The sequence below is a fragment of the Neodiprion pinetum genome, chromosome 4 (assembly GCF_021155775.2).
Source record: "Neodiprion pinetum isolate iyNeoPine1 chromosome 4, iyNeoPine1.2, whole genome shotgun sequence".
Lineage (NCBI taxonomy): Eukaryota > Metazoa > Arthropoda > Insecta > Hymenoptera > Diprionidae > Neodiprion > Neodiprion pinetum.
This window is the reverse complement of record NC_060235.2, coordinates 2,071,125-2,091,985: the sequence shown is the minus strand read 5'-3', so window position 1 is coordinate 2,091,985 and position 20,861 is coordinate 2,071,125. Positions and strand designations below refer to the sequence as shown.

Below are 20,861 nucleotides of genomic sequence, written 5' to 3'. Positions count from 1 at the left end.
GCGCTGCCAGTCGAAACAGAGAGAGAGAGACAGAGAGAGAGTTTGGAAATTTGATGTTTATTTTTTTTTTTTGAAAACTTACGGTGCTCATTTACGTCGGAAAATTTCGGTCCCAATGCATTCTGTGCAATTTTCATTTGGCAAGCGAATTACTTTGATGTCTCGAGTTGCATTCAAATAAAGTGCACTTTGACCGAATTCGGAATCGCGAAGTGAGGTGCTTGTCCAGATGTGTGATCAACAAGAGCTTAGAATATTATACGCGAGAATTTATTTTCCTTTAGTTTTACTAATTGGTTAAGATTTTTTTTAGAACTAGAAATAACTTACCTGTTATTTCTTCGGGTTGAAGAAAAAGGCGACGAACTCGTTTTGTTGTAAAATATAAACTGATGTACCGTATTATTTTTTTCCCTTTACAATTTTTAATCGGTTTTTTGCACTCAGTAACGATGAGTTTAACACGACCTATTACAGGTTTTAACTACTTATCGAAACGTTGATAGGCGACTTGATTCTAAATTAAAAGTAGGTGTTCGAAATTTTGGTAGCCTGAAAGTAGGCAATCGTAAAGACGAATGCGTAGCTGTACTTTCAGTTGCTCGTAGGTAGGTATCCGTTACCGCAATAGTTGAGCGTAGTTTATTTACGCTGGTTCAATAATACCGAGCATTTGTTACAACTTGTTATTTTTGTGTCAAAAGTGTGCTCAGCTGAACAATCCATACCCTATAAATAGACCACTATAATGCTAAAATTTCATTTACGTTAGAACATGGCGTTGGTACTGAATTCACATAATTAAAGAACTAATATTCCGTACGCTGTAGACGGGTAACGATTCGACATAATTTTCAACTTCAAAGAACGTCTCAATTCGTAAAAAAAGCTCCACCCACCTGTGCACAAAGTAATATAAACCAAGATCTACGTTATAAAAGATTTAATTCCATCGAATAATCGTCATCGTCGTCTCGTTGTGTTTGAATGGCGCGCTAAGCGCCGTCGGTGGCCATTTTCCGAACCACTGGTAATCTTCGCAGTTCAGTTCAGAGCGATGCGGCAAGTTGAAACCGTCAGAACGATCGGAACTGCGTCGCGTCCGATTCTCCGAGCTTCGAGTGGCGTGTTACGGTAAGTTTTTGCATGCACAACATATATTTGTTTTGACGACTCGTTTCGGGACGCGTACGCAAATGACTTTCGATCGCCGGACGCAGCGTGTCGTCATAAATACGATAAATACGGCGAATGTGCCGGGCGTCAAGGGCCACGCAGCACGGGGTGCGAAAAAAACATTCTGTGTCGCGATTTTCGGAGTTACGAAAACGTCCAGAGTTCTAGAAAGGTTCCTGGCTCGCAGGGCGTCTCTGAGAGGCATAAATACGAGTCGTGAGTCACTCCAGACATTTTCTATTCGATTTTTTTGCACTCGGGTCGAGCCAACGAATGCCGGAAACAAGTGACGATCGCGCGTTCAAACGAGTCGCCTGAAGTTGCTTGTCTTGGACTCGAAATCAACAAAGTTTACGTCACGGTTTTGGCGTCATTCGGTGTTATTACACTGAGATTCATCAACCGTTAAGTAATTGATAGTTCGTTAAGAACCTCGGGGATAAATATTCAACCCGTGGCCGGATAATTTTAGTCGCGTTCTTTTATTTTTTTCGTCGTTCTGCGTTTGAACCAACAGTTCGGGGTGAGTTCTAGTGAGTATTTGTGTGTGTTTATTAGGTTGTACATCATACGTGTCGTGAACAGTGATAACTTGAAATCGGATAATAAACGTCGGGTAACCGCGTCGCGTTATTTGTGTGTCGAATTCTCGTGCTGCAGTCGAAGATTGATCAACAACTCTTGGAATCCTTGTCCAACGAAACTACCAGGCCCCGATGCATTACGACGCCATCATTGCCACCGATTACTCGTAAGTCAATTTTAATGAGTTTCTTTGTAAATCACGTGAAAAATATGAGTCTTCATGTTCGTCGCGATGACTCCAGGCAAAGCATGTCGAATATACAAATCGGTTTTTCCCACGGTTGAAGGTTCAGGGTAGGGCAAAAAAAGAGTAAATTACTGATTAAGTCGTTACTTCATCACTCGCTACTTTTTACTTTATTCTATCATTTTTTTTTGCGCTGCCCATGAATCTTCGATGGTTATAGCGAAAAAATTTTATACATCTATTGTATATCGGTGTCCTTCATTGAATTCCAAACTTTCATTTCCAGGGAATGATTTCCCCCTTTTATTCTCATTAGTATCAGTGTTTTTTGGACGATGTTTCGTTGTTTCTGACAAAGCCGCTGCTTCCTTGTTTCCATTTTGAATTTATCTCGTAAATAACTGACCCTGGAGAATGTTTACCAACTGAATGTGAAATTAGCTAGTTCTAAGTCTCTGATTTTCCCCGTTAATATCTTCGTTCACATTATTATCCCGTTCATTTAAATACATTTTCAGTGCATATAATACCATAGTCTAAAAATTGGTGGGAGAATTTTTTTTCTTACGACTTTTTTTAATCGTGTAAGAATCAAAAAACCGGTTTTTTCCAAAATTTCACCAAAGTCTATCCTTTAAACAGTTAGACAAGGCGTTTATCAATTTCTCTACACCGATCGCGCGTGAGGTCAGTCTTTTTGACTTTAAACGGGTATTATTGGGGAGGAGTCCATTTAATTTGTTTGTAATCAGTCAAAAATTGCCTTTCGAGTTTTGTCACCGTATCTGCCAAGCGTGGACTTAATGCTATGTGGTATTGACTACAAACCAAGCATCGTTTCTACTTCCCCTCACCGGATGTGACGTATACGTTACTCTGGACAAAAGCTTCGTCACTTGCTAGGCGCGAAAATTGAATTCAAGTACCCGCAGCTTGCTGCTGGAGGAAGCCAAGAATTAGATCCGAAAATTCGGTGATGCGGGATGTTTTAAGGGTGAGAGTGATAAGAACGAGGGAATTAAAATCAGGAAGAAGTAGGTGTGAATAAATTTGGAACTCACGAGTTTAAAATGAATAAATTTTAATGAAACGCCAAGATTTTTACATTGATTTATATACAAAAGGGGCTCCGCTCTTAACAATGATAATGATAAATTAGAATAGTAGTTATACGCAATAATGTATAGGTATAGATAGCTGGGGACTTGATGCGTGAATCATTTTTAGTAGCAAAAACAATCCAACCACAAGTGAAAAATTTTTAAATTCCGAATCTGAAAAAACCGTTATATGTTATTACTATTTTTATTATTTTTCTTAAATAAATCGATATAATCGAAAGAAGGAAATGTGGAGAGGATTTATTATTCGTTTCGTCAACTGAACGTATATCATATGTATATAATGAACAGCTAATCGAACAACGGCAGTAGTAATCATGTAGAAGAATAAGAAGGCCTATTTGGTAATAATAGCTTCGATATTGATTTGCTAGATCTTAAAAAGCTAAATATTTATGTTATAAAAATATTTCTATAATGTTTACATGTCAACAGTATATTTTAGACATTAGGTGTTACATAATATTCAATATTTACGATAGTTTCGCACGGGTAATTGATTGGAGACACGGATCAAAGAACGTTATTTTTCCAAAACAAAAGAGTTGTTTTTTTTTCCACCATTTTCTCGATATTTTCAAAGGAAATATTATGCTCATTATTATTATTATTATTATTATTATTTTTTTTTGGCAATTTTTAAATTTTATTATGTCTCATCTTTCCCGGCGTTTACAAAAGAGAACAACTTACCAAAAGATTGATTCAATTTCATTCGCGAATTACGATAAGAGTAAATGAAAATCTTATACATTATACAGTTTAATAATTACGAACTAGGAAACCGAGTAACGTATAATAATAAATTACAAACGCGAGCTCTTGGTATCAGCTACAACCGATTTATGACGACGAATATCGTAGCGATAATTAATTGAAAATCAAGTCTTTGCACGTGACTGATTTTTTTTAAATAATTTCTTACAAAACCGCGCACCAAGAGACAATATATCATAAATACCACATAACGATACGAAAAAAGGATAAATAAAACTACGCAAACCCGGGCTTACGTTAACATATTACATATCAGAATTACGAGTCAAATATATTTTTAATGTATTTAAGCAATGTATCGATACAGAAAAACGCGGCGCCGCGAACACAAGTTTGAATCATAACACGAAAATCAAAACTATTATATTAAACTAATCGTTTACTTATCAAAGAACATTACATAACCGATTGCGTTTACGACTTGCAAGAAATCGCGAACAAAACATAAATGAAACATCTAGCAATTTGAAAGAATTTACATTATATTCAAACGTACGGCCATATTTTTACCCCTTTTTTAATCGTTCTTTGTCTGACTGGCATGAGACGAAAGATTACTCCCCAGCTCTGTATGGTCTCTTGAAATAATTTCGCTTGATTTTTCTTTTATAAAACTTTTTTTTGTTCGTTTGCAGTGGTTCATGTTTTCTCAAAAAAAAAAAAAAAAAAATTAATTCTTATACCGTATTAATTATTATTATTTGTATGCATGTCTATGTATATATATATATAAGTTTAATGTTTATTTCCGTTCAACTGTATATTATTTCAACCGCTAAATTAACCGAAAAATATATTGTTGCAATGCACAAGAAGTTAGCGCGATTTTCCAGAGTCACTCTAGCCTCTTTTACCGAAACATCTTTTTCTTTTTTTTTTTTTATCGCGAATTTAATTTTCTTTTCTACCTTTCAAATTTTGCTTCTATACGAAACACGTTATTACAGTGTTATGATTGTTGCTGTTTTTATATATTTTTTCCCATTATACTATATTTATCAACTCGCCTATCTTTGTCATCGACGTTTTAACGATATATCTAAAGTCTACAGAGCGCTACAGCTAGAGCATTATCAATATTAATCATCAAATGTTATAATTAAACATTAGGTACATCATCATAAATAGGTAAATTTATATCAGAGAGATCTTATACAGTATGTACAAAGAAAGGGAAAGAATTTTATAATCGGTCCAAAGCAATCTCGAGTTACGCAAAGAGAAACAATAAAAAGAAAGTACGAAAAAAAAAACCAATAAACAAAAAATAACATGGTCCAAATATGTTATTGCTGAAAAATGTATTTCACAACTCATGGTAGACTTCTGGCAGAAAATGTATCAAACTTTTTCCATCGATTTAGCATGCTAAAATTAATTTTAATTTAAATTTTTTACTGAATTCACTTTTTGCTTTTTCATCCTATTACCACCCCCAATCTTCTTCCGGCAAGTCTCACGATTCGAAATGTTTAAAAATAATCTCAACATCGTTCAAAATTTTCGTCACGTTTAATCCGTATTTTGTACTCTTTCGAATTTATACAATAAGCAAAGACAAGATAACAATAAATACTATCTAACTCGTGTTGTGCAGTTATGAAAATAGAGTGGTAAGATTGTGACTTGAATACATGATGATAGTAATAATGATAATAATCTGTAACCGTATCAGGAATCGCGAATTATGACGAAAACTGCGAACGAACGTGAGAAACACAAATGTGTACAACAATTGATCAATTATTTTCGAGAGAATGTTGACACCGCTAAAAATACAGTGTATAATACAGGATAAATCATGCACTGAAGAGATAAAAGAAAATCTATACATATTTTTTCCATTTCTCGTTTTCTCTGTACCAAGAAGAATATTGATATCAATCATTTTACGTTAAATCGTTGATAATTACCTGCAGTACGGAGAGCAGGAGGTGTGATAAGATTCCGTTTACGCGTTATCAGGGTACGAAAATATCAAAAGAAAAAAGCGACTCGATTGGCACACGCAGATGTAAATTATTTAGAAACCGACATTAATTTCGCTCAACGTATAACGCGCGATTCAACAGACAGACAAACATTCATCATTGACGCAGGACTTTTAAACAGTTATATAATGTAATACGTACTATAAAACAAAAAGGAGGGGGAGAAAAAAAACGACAGACAGAGAGAAAACGGAACATACACAACAACGGAAGTTTGGTCCTCGCAGACAGCGTCCGTGCACTCATTTAAACCATCTTCCACTATCACATACACTTGTATTATCGCTCCACACGACGATGTTCAGTTGTTGGCGTTATTTCTTTCGTGGAGGTAATATACTTCATTCTCGTGCCTATGTTTCTTCAATATGCTTCCTCTAGCTGAACTCGATCCGCGTATCCACGCGCCACCAATTCGTCAGCCAGAGATATTACCTGGATGCGAGACAAAAGCAATGCAAATTATCAATCAAACTTTGAGCGAACTCTAAGAAGCGTCGTACTTACCCCATGTTTTTGTATGTTTAGATAGAGGTTTATGTGCGTGTCGCGATCCACGTAGCTTTGTATTTGTGCCTGGACCACGACGCCTTGAGTTATTTGTTGAACTAGGTCGTACGCTTCTGGAACCCACGTACCTGTAAAAAAGATTTCGAAATTGAATTTTCACAGGGTGTAGGCAGGCGGAAAGAATGTAGTTAGCGCGGTACTTTGAATTACTAACCATTTTTAGGTTGGATGTTGGCCAAGTACACTTCGATGGCCTGGAAGGGTAGGGTGAGGTAGTCGTACCTGATTTTCCTCATCTCAGAATTTTTCAACACCCAAAATCCACCGTGGTCTATAAGGCGTACTATGTTCTTTTCTCCGTCCGGGTCCGGCTTGTGGATATAAACTCTAACCCACTTGTTGCACCATTTACCGACGAATATCATACCCTCTGCAAGTGTCGAGGAGAGAAATGAAGACGGTAAATTTTCGCAAGAGTTTCAGTTCCGCGAGCTTCGATCCCACAAATTTTAATCATCGACGATAACGATATTTTTGAGAATTTTACTCACTGTCGAGTTGATCGGGAACTGGTGGAGCGTCTGCGACTGTGTTGTAAAGCTGTGTCATATTCTGATCTAAAATGCGTAGGGAAGGATAAGAGGGATGAGTCGGCTGGTGGAGGAAGAGGTGATTGGGTTCCACGACGCGAATAACTGTCACATCGTTGTTCAGACCCTCGACCAGCTTGAGCTGCATTACTTCAGGCACCCACTGCATTTCCTCTGATTTTTTAAGGAACGACACTTGCTCCAGCGTCACGCTGGGATATTTGTTCTCAGGGAATTTCTGCCTTATCATATCCAAAGCCGTGCGGATACCCTTCTGGGATCCCTCGATCGCGCATACCTTACACTTGTTGGTTTCGGGATGACGCTTTATCAGCATGTTGACCTGCGCCTTTGCTTTTATACTCTGCAAAAATACCCCGTGACGGCCTATCAGACGGCCTATCAAACTCTGCGGCAGGACAAACTCGTACACTGCAGGGCTGTTTCCGTTTATACTTCCTCCTGTGGGGAGGATAAAATTTGATACACACTTTTAGACAATGATGTTCAAGTTAGTCACGTTATCGCAATGAAAGATTGGGAAAAAATTTAACTTCTCAATTTTGTCGTCAATGAGTTTGAAGTATGATTTCAAAATATGAATATATCTCTAATTCTAAAGTCGTGGTTTTTTCCTCATCACGAATCGTTCCAATAAGCTTGAGTTACTAACTTCGACATGACTTTAGACAGAATTATAGACCAAGTGATTCGGAACGTGGAAAGATTTAAGTAACCGAAGTAAGCAGGCAAACTTGTCGCCTTCGTTCGTACAAGGCGTTGAAAACCTCGCCGAGTTATCCTACTTGTAACAAGTTTAGAGAACACTTGAGCGGTAACTTTGACCGGTAGCATCAACTTTGTATGATTGAGACAAGTGACTAAAGACTGGTAATTTGAACTTCAGACCTTAAATTTTCTCCGCAGTTATACCTTTTCCACTGTCGCTGCTGCCCTCGCTTCTAGCCTCGTCGCTGACGCTACCGTCGAGAACACCAGAAACTGGACTATGATTAGCCGAATCCCTTTCGGAAGCCGCCTTCTCTTGCATCTTAATCTCGTCTATGACATTCTCGGTTTTCACCTCATTATCTTCGGATCGATCTAGCATCTTGGACAGTTGATTCCTGACAGTTTTCTTAGCGGTTTCATAGGGCGACTTGGACCGCTTTGGTTTTATGGCGGTATACGCCAGCTTCTCTTCCTGTTCCTGCAGCTGCTGCTGTTGTTGCAGGTGTTTTGGTAGCGACTCGCGTACCGAAAGCGGTTCCGAACCCCGTGGGTAAAATTGATCGACATCGATGGTCATTTCAACGTCCTTGTACCAGGCGTCCGGACCGCTGCTCGCCGCGGAAGTTCTCGGCGTTGCTGCGGATTTCCGCTGCGGAATTGCCAAACTCTCGCTCACCCGCCGCGGACTGCACGCGGCGACGACTTCGGGCTTCGAACCCACGCCCGTTGAGCCCCGTGAGGTGAAGGACTCCTCGAAGTGGTAACCGGAGTCGTTCAGGTTGTGATCCGGCGTTTTCGAACTTCCGGATCCTACTTTTAATACGCGATCTCCGCCTGGGTCAGCTCTGTCGGCTCTTCGTCGTTTGTACCACAAGAGGCCAAGGATCAGGGCGAACGCTGGTACCGTCCACTTCACTAGTTGGACTCGCAATGATGCTGACGACATTTCGCTGCAGGTCCACGGTAGAAACCGTACCGCAAAATCAATCGGAACTGTCGGGGAACAGAAGAGAGAAACGGGTTTAGGACACACGATGATCATACTTGATGGTAGAATAAACCATTTCGAACTTTGCTCTACTCATTTTTTATGCGAGAATCATTTTCAACTCTAAGCTTATGTGTAGAAAGAAATCTTGGAAATTTAGGTATTGGCCAACAAAGAAACATCAATTTTTTCAACGTGTCGATCCGTGGTGTGGTATCCTCTTCGGGACATGTTGTATTTATTTAAACATCTACGGTAGAACAAAAAAAAAAAGTTGCTACTGTTTACAGATGGAGAATGGTTCGTTGAAATTTGTTGTTTTCGCTGAAAATGTTTAAATAAATATATGTCCCGAGTAGAACCTACACCAAGGGTCGAAACGTTGTTGACACAAGATTATCTTTCTGTTTTTATCAAGACTTAAATTTTCAAGATTTCTTTCTACATATTAAAAACTGATTCCTGTCCACCTAGGTTTTTTTCTTTCAATACGTATGCATAAAATATCAAACCGCGAAAGTAAAACTCGTATATTTGCCACTATTTTCGGATGTGTTCTCTTACACACATCGTAGTCAAAGATAAACTAGAAAGATAAGAAGAGCGATAATAACACTTTGCGCACACGAGTCTCGGCTATCGTACGCGAAAGACGAAAGTAACTCTCTGTATTGGTTGACAAAAAAAAATTAAAAAAATAAAAATAATTATAGTCCTAACGTTGGACTTGGCAGAGCCGTGTTTTAACGTACGTGCGTAATATGTATAACTATAATTGTATATGCTGTTCGTTGATCTTTTGCTTCTTGGAAATGGTCGCGACCTGAATTTATTTTTATTTACTTTTTGTTCTATCGGTAATCTTCGCGTGAATGATTTGTCGTTATTTTTCGTTTCTTTCTTTTTCCTTATTTATTGAACTTATTCACATTCGTCTGGCAAATATTACAGCGATACGGAAGGGAGGGAGGGGGGGAACTGAAGTATCGCTGATTGAAAAAGGTAAGAAAAAACAGCACCGATGATCGAATTGAAAGTACCATTGCAGGGGCACAAAATTTCTCTTTCTCAATTCCAGAGCAGGCATATCATTACGTGTATAGTCAAGGGTATTTATACATATTGAAGTAATGAAATGCCACCTGTTGTATTAATTTTGCTCTCTAAGTTTTTGTCTCATTGTCAATCGTATAGTTTCTTTTTTTTTCGTGTGTATGTGTGCGTGTGTGTTTTGTCTATATACATATATACACGATTATCAATTTCGATCGATGACTCTACAGGCGTCGTTGGTTAAAGGGGAAGAAAAAAGAGAATAAATAAAAAACCAAGAAAAAAAAAAAAACACACGTACGAGGTTCACGGATGTATATACATTTATATCATACCAATAACATGACACCGTACTACCGTACAAATAACACAGCTGCTGTGCAGCAAGAATGCAAATATATATACATGTATATCATTTATGATTTCTGACATACATGTATGCAGGTAGCAATTATTAGTAGCAGTTGTTGCTACTACATCAATTTTCATGAATGAAAAATACCAATAATAATAATGACAATAACAATAACATAAACAATTACAACAAGAATAATAATGATACAAGCTTGAACGGTGAATTATTTTGATGAATAAATTAATAAAGATGAGCTTCTAAAGAGAATTGATTGATAACAATAACGTAACCGGAAACTGTGTTATTATATACATATATATTTATCGATGTCAAATCTCTTCAATGATATAATGAAATTATTCGTGAAACGGGAGACTTTTTAAATATTACCTTTTATTTTGTTTACCGTTTGTTTTACTTCAAACGAATGATTTTGCCGAATATTAAATAAAGTATCGGAAATGAACGTTATTAAAATATTAAGATTGTTCAAAGCGCGTATGTATATGTATTTGGAAAAAAAAAATGAACTGGATAAACGTTTGCAAGCCTTATAGGTCTTTGTACGATATGTGTACATAATTTTCAAATCATAAAATATTATACACATCGTCTCATACATCGAAGAATTTCATAGATACTCATTCTGCGAAAAACACTGCGAATTTTCTCTATAGGTGTATTTACACTGTATAATAATCAAGATATTGATCGCAGATTGATCAAAAATAATGTACAATATAAAGCGATAACAATGAGACGCCGCGATTACAGTGATTAATTATTCCACGCGCAACCTCTGATAATAGCGAAATAAAAAACAAGAATGGGGGGAAAAAAAAAACAAAGAAACAAATGACAACAGAAGCGACCTGATTTGATTAATTTTGACACAGTCACGACTGGATCGTTGCATAACGAAATATTACGTACGCTGTATGAACATTATACATGCATGTTTTATTTTTTTAATTTATTTTTTTACCTCTCACATATTAGCACGGTGAGTAATTTTGAAAGTAATTTTCATCGTCTAATGGAGATATAAAGAAGATAAATTTTAAACAAACAGGTATAATATAATAAATAAGCACGTCCTAAATCTTGAAAATATTTCCTTATCTAATTATCTACACGTAATGTAATATTTTTACGAGCTGCGCAGCCAGATCTTGACATTAACTTTTTCTTTCGACGTAAATATCAAATCGTAGATTTTACGCAACAGACTGATCTAATTATTCTTATTATAGTCTTGCTATTTCAGTACAAATGTTTTCTCTTCTCTTTCTAATTATCTTTTGGGTGTATAATAATTTTTGATTACATACGTTCGTAATTAATCAGGCCGACTGATAACGATCTGCGAATCCAATTGTTCTGTAATCTATTTGGGTCTCTGCAAATAACTGCGTGCGGACTTTTGTATGTATTATACGTATATAACAACGTGTTATTACATTATAATATCTTGCCTAGATATTGGGGTTCGCGATGAAAAACGAAAGAAAATAGAAAAACGAACATGTTATTGTACGCGTGATTATTTGTGGCGCTGAAGAGAAAGAACAAATTAAAAAAGAAAAGAAGAATTACAATTAAAATGGAAGTAACATATTTCATATCAAAAGCATACAATGATGCAAAGTTAAACTTGTCAGCAGTCAGCTACTTTGACTAATATTTATGGGCTTTACAATGGCTGTGTTTAAAGGTTATCTTGTTAACCGCTCGGATTTACTCTTGACTCAACATATGGAAGAATCCCTTCTCGCTTGTCGGTCTCGGCCACTTCGGTTTTACATACGTTATATACATGCATATCGATACGTAAATACAAATTTAACCGTTTATAGCTATGTGCATATGTCACGACAATTTGGTAGAATAATGCAATGTTGCGAAACTAGTAATACATAAAAATAAAAAAACGTATGCCAACTAATTTCCCAAGATATTGTAACATTGTGGGAAAAGAAGTTTTGTATTTTCGGGGGATTGAAAGTTTTTTTTTTTTACCGATCGATTATTATTTTCATTTCGTAACTGCGTATCCGTTATTCCTGAATTTGTCGATACGTAACAATAACGGTAACAATTAAAAACAATGGATAATGAATCTTAAAGTATTTTCACGTTATAGCACGCAGTAATTAAGGGAGGTAACAACAATCGATGTCAACATTTTCACACCGCTCTCCGAAGGAGCGAAATTCGATCACATATGGAAGTTTATCCGACTCACCGTAACGAGATCCATTATTATACACGTACGTAATACTCGCTAGATATTCAGCCCAGCTGTTCGAGTGTTATTCCGTTAAAAAAAAAAAAAAAAAAAAGTTCCGCACGATTCTCTCGATTTCCGCAATGAAATAATTCTCGATTTAAACGTGCGTAATTTGAAAATGAACGAAGCACCCGTGCATCGACCGATCACCACGAGGCAGGCAGAAACTCCGACCGATATGCACCTTCGTTTCCTCCTCTCACTACACTGGCGAGAAACGAGATATAGAGACCGGGTAACTACGTCGGCACGTGGAGGACTGCCTGGATTGTCCGGTTGCCCTCCCCGTTGCTATAACTATATACACATGTATATAACTATATATATAAATACGCATAATACACCTATCGACGCATGCGTTCTGCTTCGAAAAACCACGCGATATCTTTACAGATATATAATATACGCGTGAATATACGTATGAGAATGTTATACATGTACGTACTGTACGAAAATTATCGTAGATAGAGAAAGAAAAATTGAAAATATCGGAACAAAAGCAATCGCGTGTTACACGTAATTAAGAAATTTGAGGACATTTTTAAGGAGGTGCCCTGGTCGATTTCGACATCGTTTAAGTATATCCAAATATCGAAGTCGACGTTTCTGAAACGCGAAAAAGTACTTGGCAAATTTACGTTTGCAATTTCGTGGGATCCATGACGTTTTTTTATTTCTGTGTAGAATGAAAATTAACGGGGCTGTTAAGCTCTTTTTCGCGTTTCAGATACGTGGACACTTCGATGTTTGGACACATATATACGACAAGGTCGAAACCGACCGGGATACCCTTGTAAAATTGCACGATCGAAGAGCAAATTTTATTTTTCGCTTATTTCGGTTTCCCGTTTCAGGGAAAATTGTGCACGGTTATGTACGGTAGCGGAATTTTGGGGAAAGGGACGCCTCGGGGCGAGAATTTCCTTGATGGAAATGAAGTGTACAGGAAAAAAGAAAGAGGGGAGGGGGGGGGAGGGACGTAACCTTCGGGGACTCGAGTAATAACAACGACCAGATATGTTGCAGACGCTAGTTGTTCGATTCGGTTCTTGGGATCTCGGAAAACTGCACAATTTTCGGGCCCCTCGGGCAACGCTCGTGCCTAGGCGGTGCGAAATCGGGGGATGATTTTTCGGATCAGCCATTGTTAACGCGCATATTATACTTTTCCGGATCTTACTATACGTATGTGTACATTCTTGAGGAAAACAGCGGCCGTATGTACACAGTGAGAGTTTTAGAGTTGTTTATTTATTTATTTTTTTTGTTTATGTGATGCTCGATTTTAAACAATTACTAGATACTTACGCTAATCATTAATTAAATGTATTTAAAATTTTCAATATCATGATTAAAATATATTTTAAATAATTTCGGTATACTTATAGTAATCATTAATCAAAAATTCGATTTATCATCGATATAGTTAATGATACATTTATTCTACATAACAAATGACATTAACACGAAATCATACGATTATATGTATATAATGTAGGGATGGGGATAATTCGATGAGTTTTGAGAAGTTTTTTTTTTTTTTTTTTGCATATAACGTGTAGTATACGAATTCCTGCGACTGTTTTTGGTACATCTGGATCAGGGAGGGAGGAGGGACGGACGGGCAGCAGGAGTAACGGTACCAAAAGTGAGCGTCGAGCTGTTCGCGATCCTGATGGCGTTCCTCCTCCTGGAGCGTTCGAGGATCGCCGATTTATTTTCAACCCGAACGATCGATGTACGAGATATTACACGTACATATGCAGAGTGAATTGCTAAAGACCGAACGGTTTAATGCGCATGCGCTAAAATTCTAGAGCAAGAGCAATTGTTTTGTCAGGTTGACCAACCGTCAGAATAAATTCAGACAACCGATCGCCGCCGCGATGTAGGGAAACAAGGTGAAACAATGCGGATACGCTTTAGTTGAACCAATTAGAAAACGTATCCAAGGTGACGTCACGTAGGTTTGATATTTTGTCACTCTTTAGTGTTTACATTATTATCTTTCTAATTTTCGACTGCATAAACTGGCATTTTCAGCAAGCAGAATGTACGGTAATAAATAAGTAACCTCAGACTGAACGAAAATCGGTTCTGACCAGCCTTATTTTCTTACATCTTAGTTGCCGCAATTTATGTAACGTGGAAAATGTTGGTCAGACTGACAAAACAACTGCTCGTACTCTAAAATTTTAATGCGCATGCAGGTCGTCAGGAATTCACTCTGTGCGTATGTAAAACATTATTGCAGTGTGGCCCGAATCGCCGCGAGGGGTATAAAAGATGACGAAATAGGGAGGAAAAAAATAATTAATGTAGAATAAAAACGGAATTGATATTGAATTGATTAAATCGTACCGTACGTGGAATCAACAAAAAATCGCGGACTAAGCGAAGAAGTAGAAAAAAAATCTTTCTCTCTCACTCTCAATAATCAAATAAATAAACAAAACATAAATCATTCCGAAAGTACGTGTGGCGACGTATTATAAAACTTGTCACCAACTAATTTACCAGAAACACCTTATATATTATACAATCAGTAAGAATCGCTGGAATTTCTACAAACTAAACTTTCGATAGGATAACAAGCACATATTTAAGCTGTATCATCACCTTGACTAAATTTGATTCACGATCAAAGTATCGCCGTAAATTCAAAAGCTGGAATAGAATTCATTTATTCTGTTCTTTTTTTCTTTTACCGTCCTTACGATAAACGACAAAAAGTATTACGAGAACCGCGTTTATCAACTCGAGTCAATTTTTATCCGACACAGAAATATAAATATCCGAAGGATAGAAAAAGATTATTATTTGTGTCAAGTTCGAGATAATAATTACACTGTTGAATTTGTTTTCGCGTATATTATTGTAGTTGTTATCATTATTATTAACTTTTTCAAATCGACGAATATTTCAATTTTAATTTATCTTTCTATTTTTTTTTATTTTTTATTCTTCAGTTTTTGGTGCAGTCGAATATATAAACAACGAACGCAAATCGAATTCCTGTTTTATTTTCTTTTTTTTCTTTTTATTACTGTCCTCTGTACTCATTGGATTTTTTCGACAGAATTTTGAATAAAAAAAGAGGAATCGTAACAATTAATAATAGCAATAAGAAAAATAAGAAGAGTCAACGGCAATGCGAAGATAGAAATGCGTGTCGGAGAATTTTGTGTGTTTTTCATTGAAACAGGTCGAAAGGGAAATAATTTATCCCGTAAAATCCTTCGGTGTAAATTTAAAACAAAATTTCCGCCACGCCGCCACGTGCTGCAACAGGTAGTAGGTGATTCTTTTTTTATTTTATTTTTTTATTACACGTGTAAGAGAACCTTGGAGAAGAATATATCTGTTTACGCATAAATACATATGTTATACACAAATAGAGACAGATAGAAAAACACATACATATCTGCGTCTGCGTAAACACATGTCATCCATGTTCACGAATGACTCTAGGTAAATATAACACGTTTATGCGGATGGAAATAGAATTGTATATACATGTGGGGGTGTGTGTGTGTGTGTGTGTTTTAGTGAAATAACGTCAAATTATTATTATGTAACATATTCGTGTAATGTCTGATATCGTATAAATAATTGTGCAGGCGAAAATAGGAGGAACGATAAAAGATTGCAACAAGTATTATACAAAGTCAGCGCGTTCGAGATTAAAAAAGAAAAAAAAAAAAAAAAACAAAAGGAGCGCGATCATCTGTCTGGACGTTGTTTTTTTTATTTTTATTCTTAAGTCAATTCGATTAATTATAATTGGATTATCAACACGACGCTATATATTAATAATTATTACTTTGCAATTTTATTATTATATTCTATCGGCTGTAATAACTTTTCTTACTTTTATTTGCCATCATTCAAGTTTTTGATTTGTCTGTTAAAAAGCGATTATTTACAATCAATTCAATCGTGGCCTTCGGTAAAAATTCAATGCTATTGTGCAGTTATTTTATGATTGTTGTTATTATTATTATTATTATTATTAGATTTCGAAATTAATTTTTATCACATACTCAAAACTATGACGTTTTAGTATGTTTTTACTTCTTTTCTACCGTGTACTTTAGAATACATTATTTGGAAGTTCAGGAAAATCAATTAGAACCTTGTTTTGGTTCTAATGTGGATAAACAAAACCAGACACAGCTATTACAAAAGTATTAAATAAATTGTCTGCAACGAACAACAAATGCAAAAAGGGACGTTTTTTGAATTGGAAAACTAATTGCGAACGATCTTACTAATGCGGATGAGTCACCGTGCTCTCCAATGCTTATACGTGTGTATAATAATACATGATGTATGCATACATACATCATCAATATATATATATATATATATATATATATATATATATATATATACACACACACACATGCCTATATATACCTGTGTGTATTATTACATCCAGATCAGCGAACGAGCGCACGTTGACTTTACTCGCGGTTTGTAGAGATAGGCAACTTGGAAGAAGAATAAGAAGAGGAAGAAAAAGGGGAGAGAGGAGGAGGAGGAGGAAATGCCGATCAGTCGGCAACTTTCACGCTTGAATTTCAACTAGAAATGAGAGGGGGGGGGGGGGGGGGGGAGGAGGGGGTTGTACAAACTCTGAGGATCGATTACATGTTGATTGAAATATCATCGATTCCGGCATCGTATACAATGCATAGATATATTTATTTATAATTAATCCCGGCTTTCTCAAATAGTCGCGCCGCCTTTGAAAGGTACATAATGAAAATTGTGAAAGGAACGAATGAATGAAAGAACAAATTTATACGGTATCACATCCTGATTCGTTCGGAAAGGAAAAAGAAAAAGATCAAACAACGTGTATAACGTTGTAACGGTAATGTTTTGACGGACGTTTGAATCCTACAGCGATGATAATAATGATGATCATGGTGATGATGACGATGATGATGATTAGCGATAATTTGGTCTCGAATTATGTCTGGTAAACGAATCAATTGACGAAGTTTAACCGATGAGTGTGACTTGAATCGTTGTGCAGTAGGTGAAATAATAATTGTCGAAATTAATGAGACTATTGTGTGCTAACGAAGAAAAGTAATTGTATTTCAAGTACGCACAACGGAACAGTGTATAATTACAACGTGTGGGGGTTTGTTTTTTGTTTTTATTTTTTTTTTTTTTTTATTAGTTTCAAATTCTGTTATTTTTGACAAGTATTATCATTTTTTGAACAAAGACGTTAAAATTATAAAAGAAGGAACGAACGAGGATATCGGTAAATGGGAAAGGTATGCAACTGATTGAAACTTGGGGAGAAATTTATTCCAGAGGTTGCGAAGGGCGTATGGTGGGTATGGTGGAAGAAAAATGCCGCTGCCTCGGCCTGCCGACTGCCTGAGAGGAATTCTAGACGACACGTGAAACAGCATGGTCTTTAGTTTTGGGGTTATTACTCACCGAATAGACCGACAAACAAGCCGCAAACAATCGCTGCGGCTCGCGCTTGATGTTCGAAAATGATTCTCCCGAGGATTTCACCGATACACGCCGTATTCACGGTTATTATACACGCGTCACCACGTGCTCACAATGTTTTCCACAATCTAAGGAGATCGCAATATGGCCGTACTCTATTCTCACCGCACGGCTTTAGAGCAGCGATCCTCCGGTCTCTCTTTGCCACGGCTCACGCGTTGCGAACGCGAGGGGAAAACTACGCGGCGATTTTTACGCGACGACCTCTGACGGAGGTTTCGATAAACTTTTGAACGGGATCTGGATTCCTGGTTCATTGGTTCGGATTCTCTAATTTCACTTTTCACATTTTCCAACGTCCAAGCATTCTCATTGGTTTACCAAAATTTGCAAGCTAATCGGAATGCTTTGATGGTGGGAAATGTGAAAAGTGAAATTACACAATCGACCCCCTTAATTTGGACGGTGTGAGAATGGTTTTATTCGAATTTTTGATACTTCTTTTTTAGACGAATTTCATTGCCCGGTTCAGCGGCTTTTGGTATGGAACGATGTTTATTTCCTCGATTAAATTCAGTGGAAAAATTCCAGTCGATTACTGTTAAATGATATTTTCATGCCCGTGCTGTCCGTGGAGTGGTAACTGGTGTCATCTGTCGGCCTTCTCGTTCCTCGTTCGTTCATGCGCATTCAGTCGCGGCGTTAGCAAATGATGGAAATTTCTTACCAGCGGGATTCTTCGCGTTGCCGATAAACAACCTTGTTATAATAAAATGTTATACCTACCGACACGGGATCGCACTTATTGATCCATTACCGACGATTCTTTTTTTTACAACAATCTTCACACTGATGACGCTAAAATCGTTTCAGAAACAATTACTCGTTTATAAGTATGTAATATTATGTTTTCCGGTGTCTAAAAAACACAGTTAAAAAAAAAAACAAGAAATCAATTCGGGGTAAAAATGAGTAATGACTTTACCTAGATTAAAATTTTTTTCATCCTCGTTTCAATTTCAGGTATTATTATTATATTCGTGTACAAATTTGTTACTTGTATGCATGTGTAGAACTTAAAGGCGAATCGCGTTGACCTGCTGCCGTTCCTGCAAGCTCGTTACGTATTCAGAGAGGGGGAAAGAGAGAAAGAGAGAGGAAAAATATTACGCGATACGCGTGCGAAATAATAGCTGGATTACCGCACAAAAGTTGCCACGTATTTATATATTGTCTTATAATAAAATTGTGATTTGTTTCTTGGGAACAGAAAAAGATTAACTTTCCCAAGTTCAAAACCGTATTGAAGTTGGTAACTTCACTCTGAGGAAAAACCGTTGTTTCGCAATTTCGGAACTGTCGGAAATTCAGTAAACCGTAATGAAACAAGAGACAGTCAAATTTCGAAATCATGATGCCTTCAAAATCATTATAAAATTAAGAAAACGGTGATCTGTGAGTGAACAGCGAAGTGTATGTACATTTTTTACTTTATATACCGTTGCTTTAACCTCCGGCAATCGTGGCATCAAATTCAATTATTTGCATCGCGGCAGCGACCGGAATCACTTTTTTGCATGTTGCGTAATTTGCAGTATATAGAACCGCGGCACACGATCTTCTTACGCGTGCGAGTGCATATGTGTGTTAAATGTAAATCGGTATACCCGTGCAGACGTGTAACTTGTCGAAACGGTGACGCTGCAAAGCGTCGCGACGGCAACGCCGACGCAATGGAAACTCGAAGGTCCTTGGTTCGTTGCACCTTGCAGCAGATACGCAGTACTTCTCGCTCACGCGCTACGTTGCGAAATTATTCCCAACTTTCGTAGGTGTAGGATAAAAAAAAAAAAAAAACATGAATCACTGAAAAATAAAAAAAAAATTAAAATTGCGAATCGTTTTTTGACGCTTGTACAAACTCCAATACAAATAACTGATTTAATCGAGATTGTTTCAACCGTCGAAAAACCGCATGATGAATTTAGGAATGTCCTTGAATTTCAGATCATTTTCATATTTTCGGCTCCTATATACTATACCATGAAATATGATTTAATTTCAGTTCCTTCTTCGATTTAGAAAATCTTTACAAACAGAAACAACGCAATGAAACGAGGATATGCATTGTACAAAGTTTAATCATCTCAATTGGTCAGTTACAGCTCCAAGTCTGAAAGATAAAACTTAAAGTATAAATTATTGTTTTGCAAATTTACACGGTTTGAATGATTGGAAGAAACATATATCTTAGAATTAAACAATACCACTGCGGTAAAAAAAAATTGGACGTTAATAATTGCCGGTAATTTTTTCCTCCTATTAGGTGTGAAATTTTTAATATCGCATTGGAAGGGGGGAAAAATGTGGTGTGCGTAGTTTTTGGGACGGTGCGAAGGCAGGGATACGTAAATGATCCGGGAGAGCCGCGAGTTGAAAGTACCGTACATATTGTACACGTATATAGGTATACATATTTTCCCCGCAAACAACCCTCGACGGCATGGCGGCGGCGGAATCGTGCGGAAGATAGCGAGGGTGTGTCTGGGTCACCCCCTTTCGCGTCTGTACTTCTGTCTGCTTTCGTTTCGGGGTTCGCAACCCCAGTTTCCGCCTTCCGCACCGTCTATACGTATAGTTATACGGCGAGCATCGACGGGCTGCAGCAGCACCGCCGGTCTATAGACCGTCTAGCAGGTTCTTACAACCCCCAATCGATAAAGCGTGTATACCTACCTACCGGCCTTCCCTCCGCCTGCATCATTCCGGAGGATGGTGTTATACAGAGCTTGGAGAATCTCTATACCTACCCTCATCGCCAGACAAATTTTACTTCGCGTATATTCGAAATTATTACCGGGCCGGTGAAGTTAGTTAGTAGCGTGAAAGTTATCGAAACGTTGGAACAAAAATTATTATACTATTTTTTAACTTTAGAATAATCGAAGAAGTTTAATTTACAAAATTCGAGTTCTTTGTTGATGCTTTATTAACGGTCTGATAAATTTCAGGTTATCCTAATGTT

At 37.1% G+C, this 20,861-nt stretch overlaps 1 protein-coding gene across 2 annotated transcripts; it reads right to left on the bottom strand.

Moving 5' to 3' along the window:
• Positions 1-3,012: 3,012 nt before the first annotated feature.
• Positions 3,013-18,035, bottom strand: spoon (A-kinase anchor protein spoonbill). 2 transcript variants are annotated; one of them, XM_046623706.2, is made up of 6 exons: positions 17,819-18,035; positions 7,871-8,662; positions 6,899-7,399; positions 6,562-6,777; positions 6,345-6,475; positions 3,013-6,272 (listed from the first exon to the last, which is right to left on the bottom strand). In XM_046623706.2, the coding sequence occupies exons 2-6, from the start codon at positions 8,613-8,615 to the stop codon at positions 6,201-6,203; spliced, it is 1,665 nt and encodes a 554-aa protein (XP_046479662.1). In that variant the 5' UTR covers positions 8,616-8,662; positions 17,819-18,035; the 3' UTR covers positions 3,013-6,200. The 2 variants fall into 2 exon arrangements, with proteins under 2 accessions (XP_046479662.1, XP_046479663.1); XM_046623707.2 differs by lacking the exon at positions 17,819-18,035 and adding an exon at positions 12,311-12,605.
• Positions 18,036-20,861: the final 2,826 nt, after the last annotated feature.

Bases quoted from the DNA above. Each gene is read 5' to 3' on its own strand.
- spoon (XM_046623706.2), bottom strand. From the start codon at position 8,615: ATGTCGTCAGCATCATTGCGAGTCCAACTAGTGAAGTGGACGGTACCA. The intron at 7,400-7,870 runs GTATAACTGCGG...TCCTCCCCACAG, and splicing joins CAGCAGCGACAGTGGAAAAG to GAGGAAGTATAAACGGAAAC. The intron at 6,778-6,898 runs GTGAGTAAAATT...CGACACTTGCAG, and splicing joins AGTTCCCGATCAACTCGACA to AGGGTATGATATTCGTCGGT.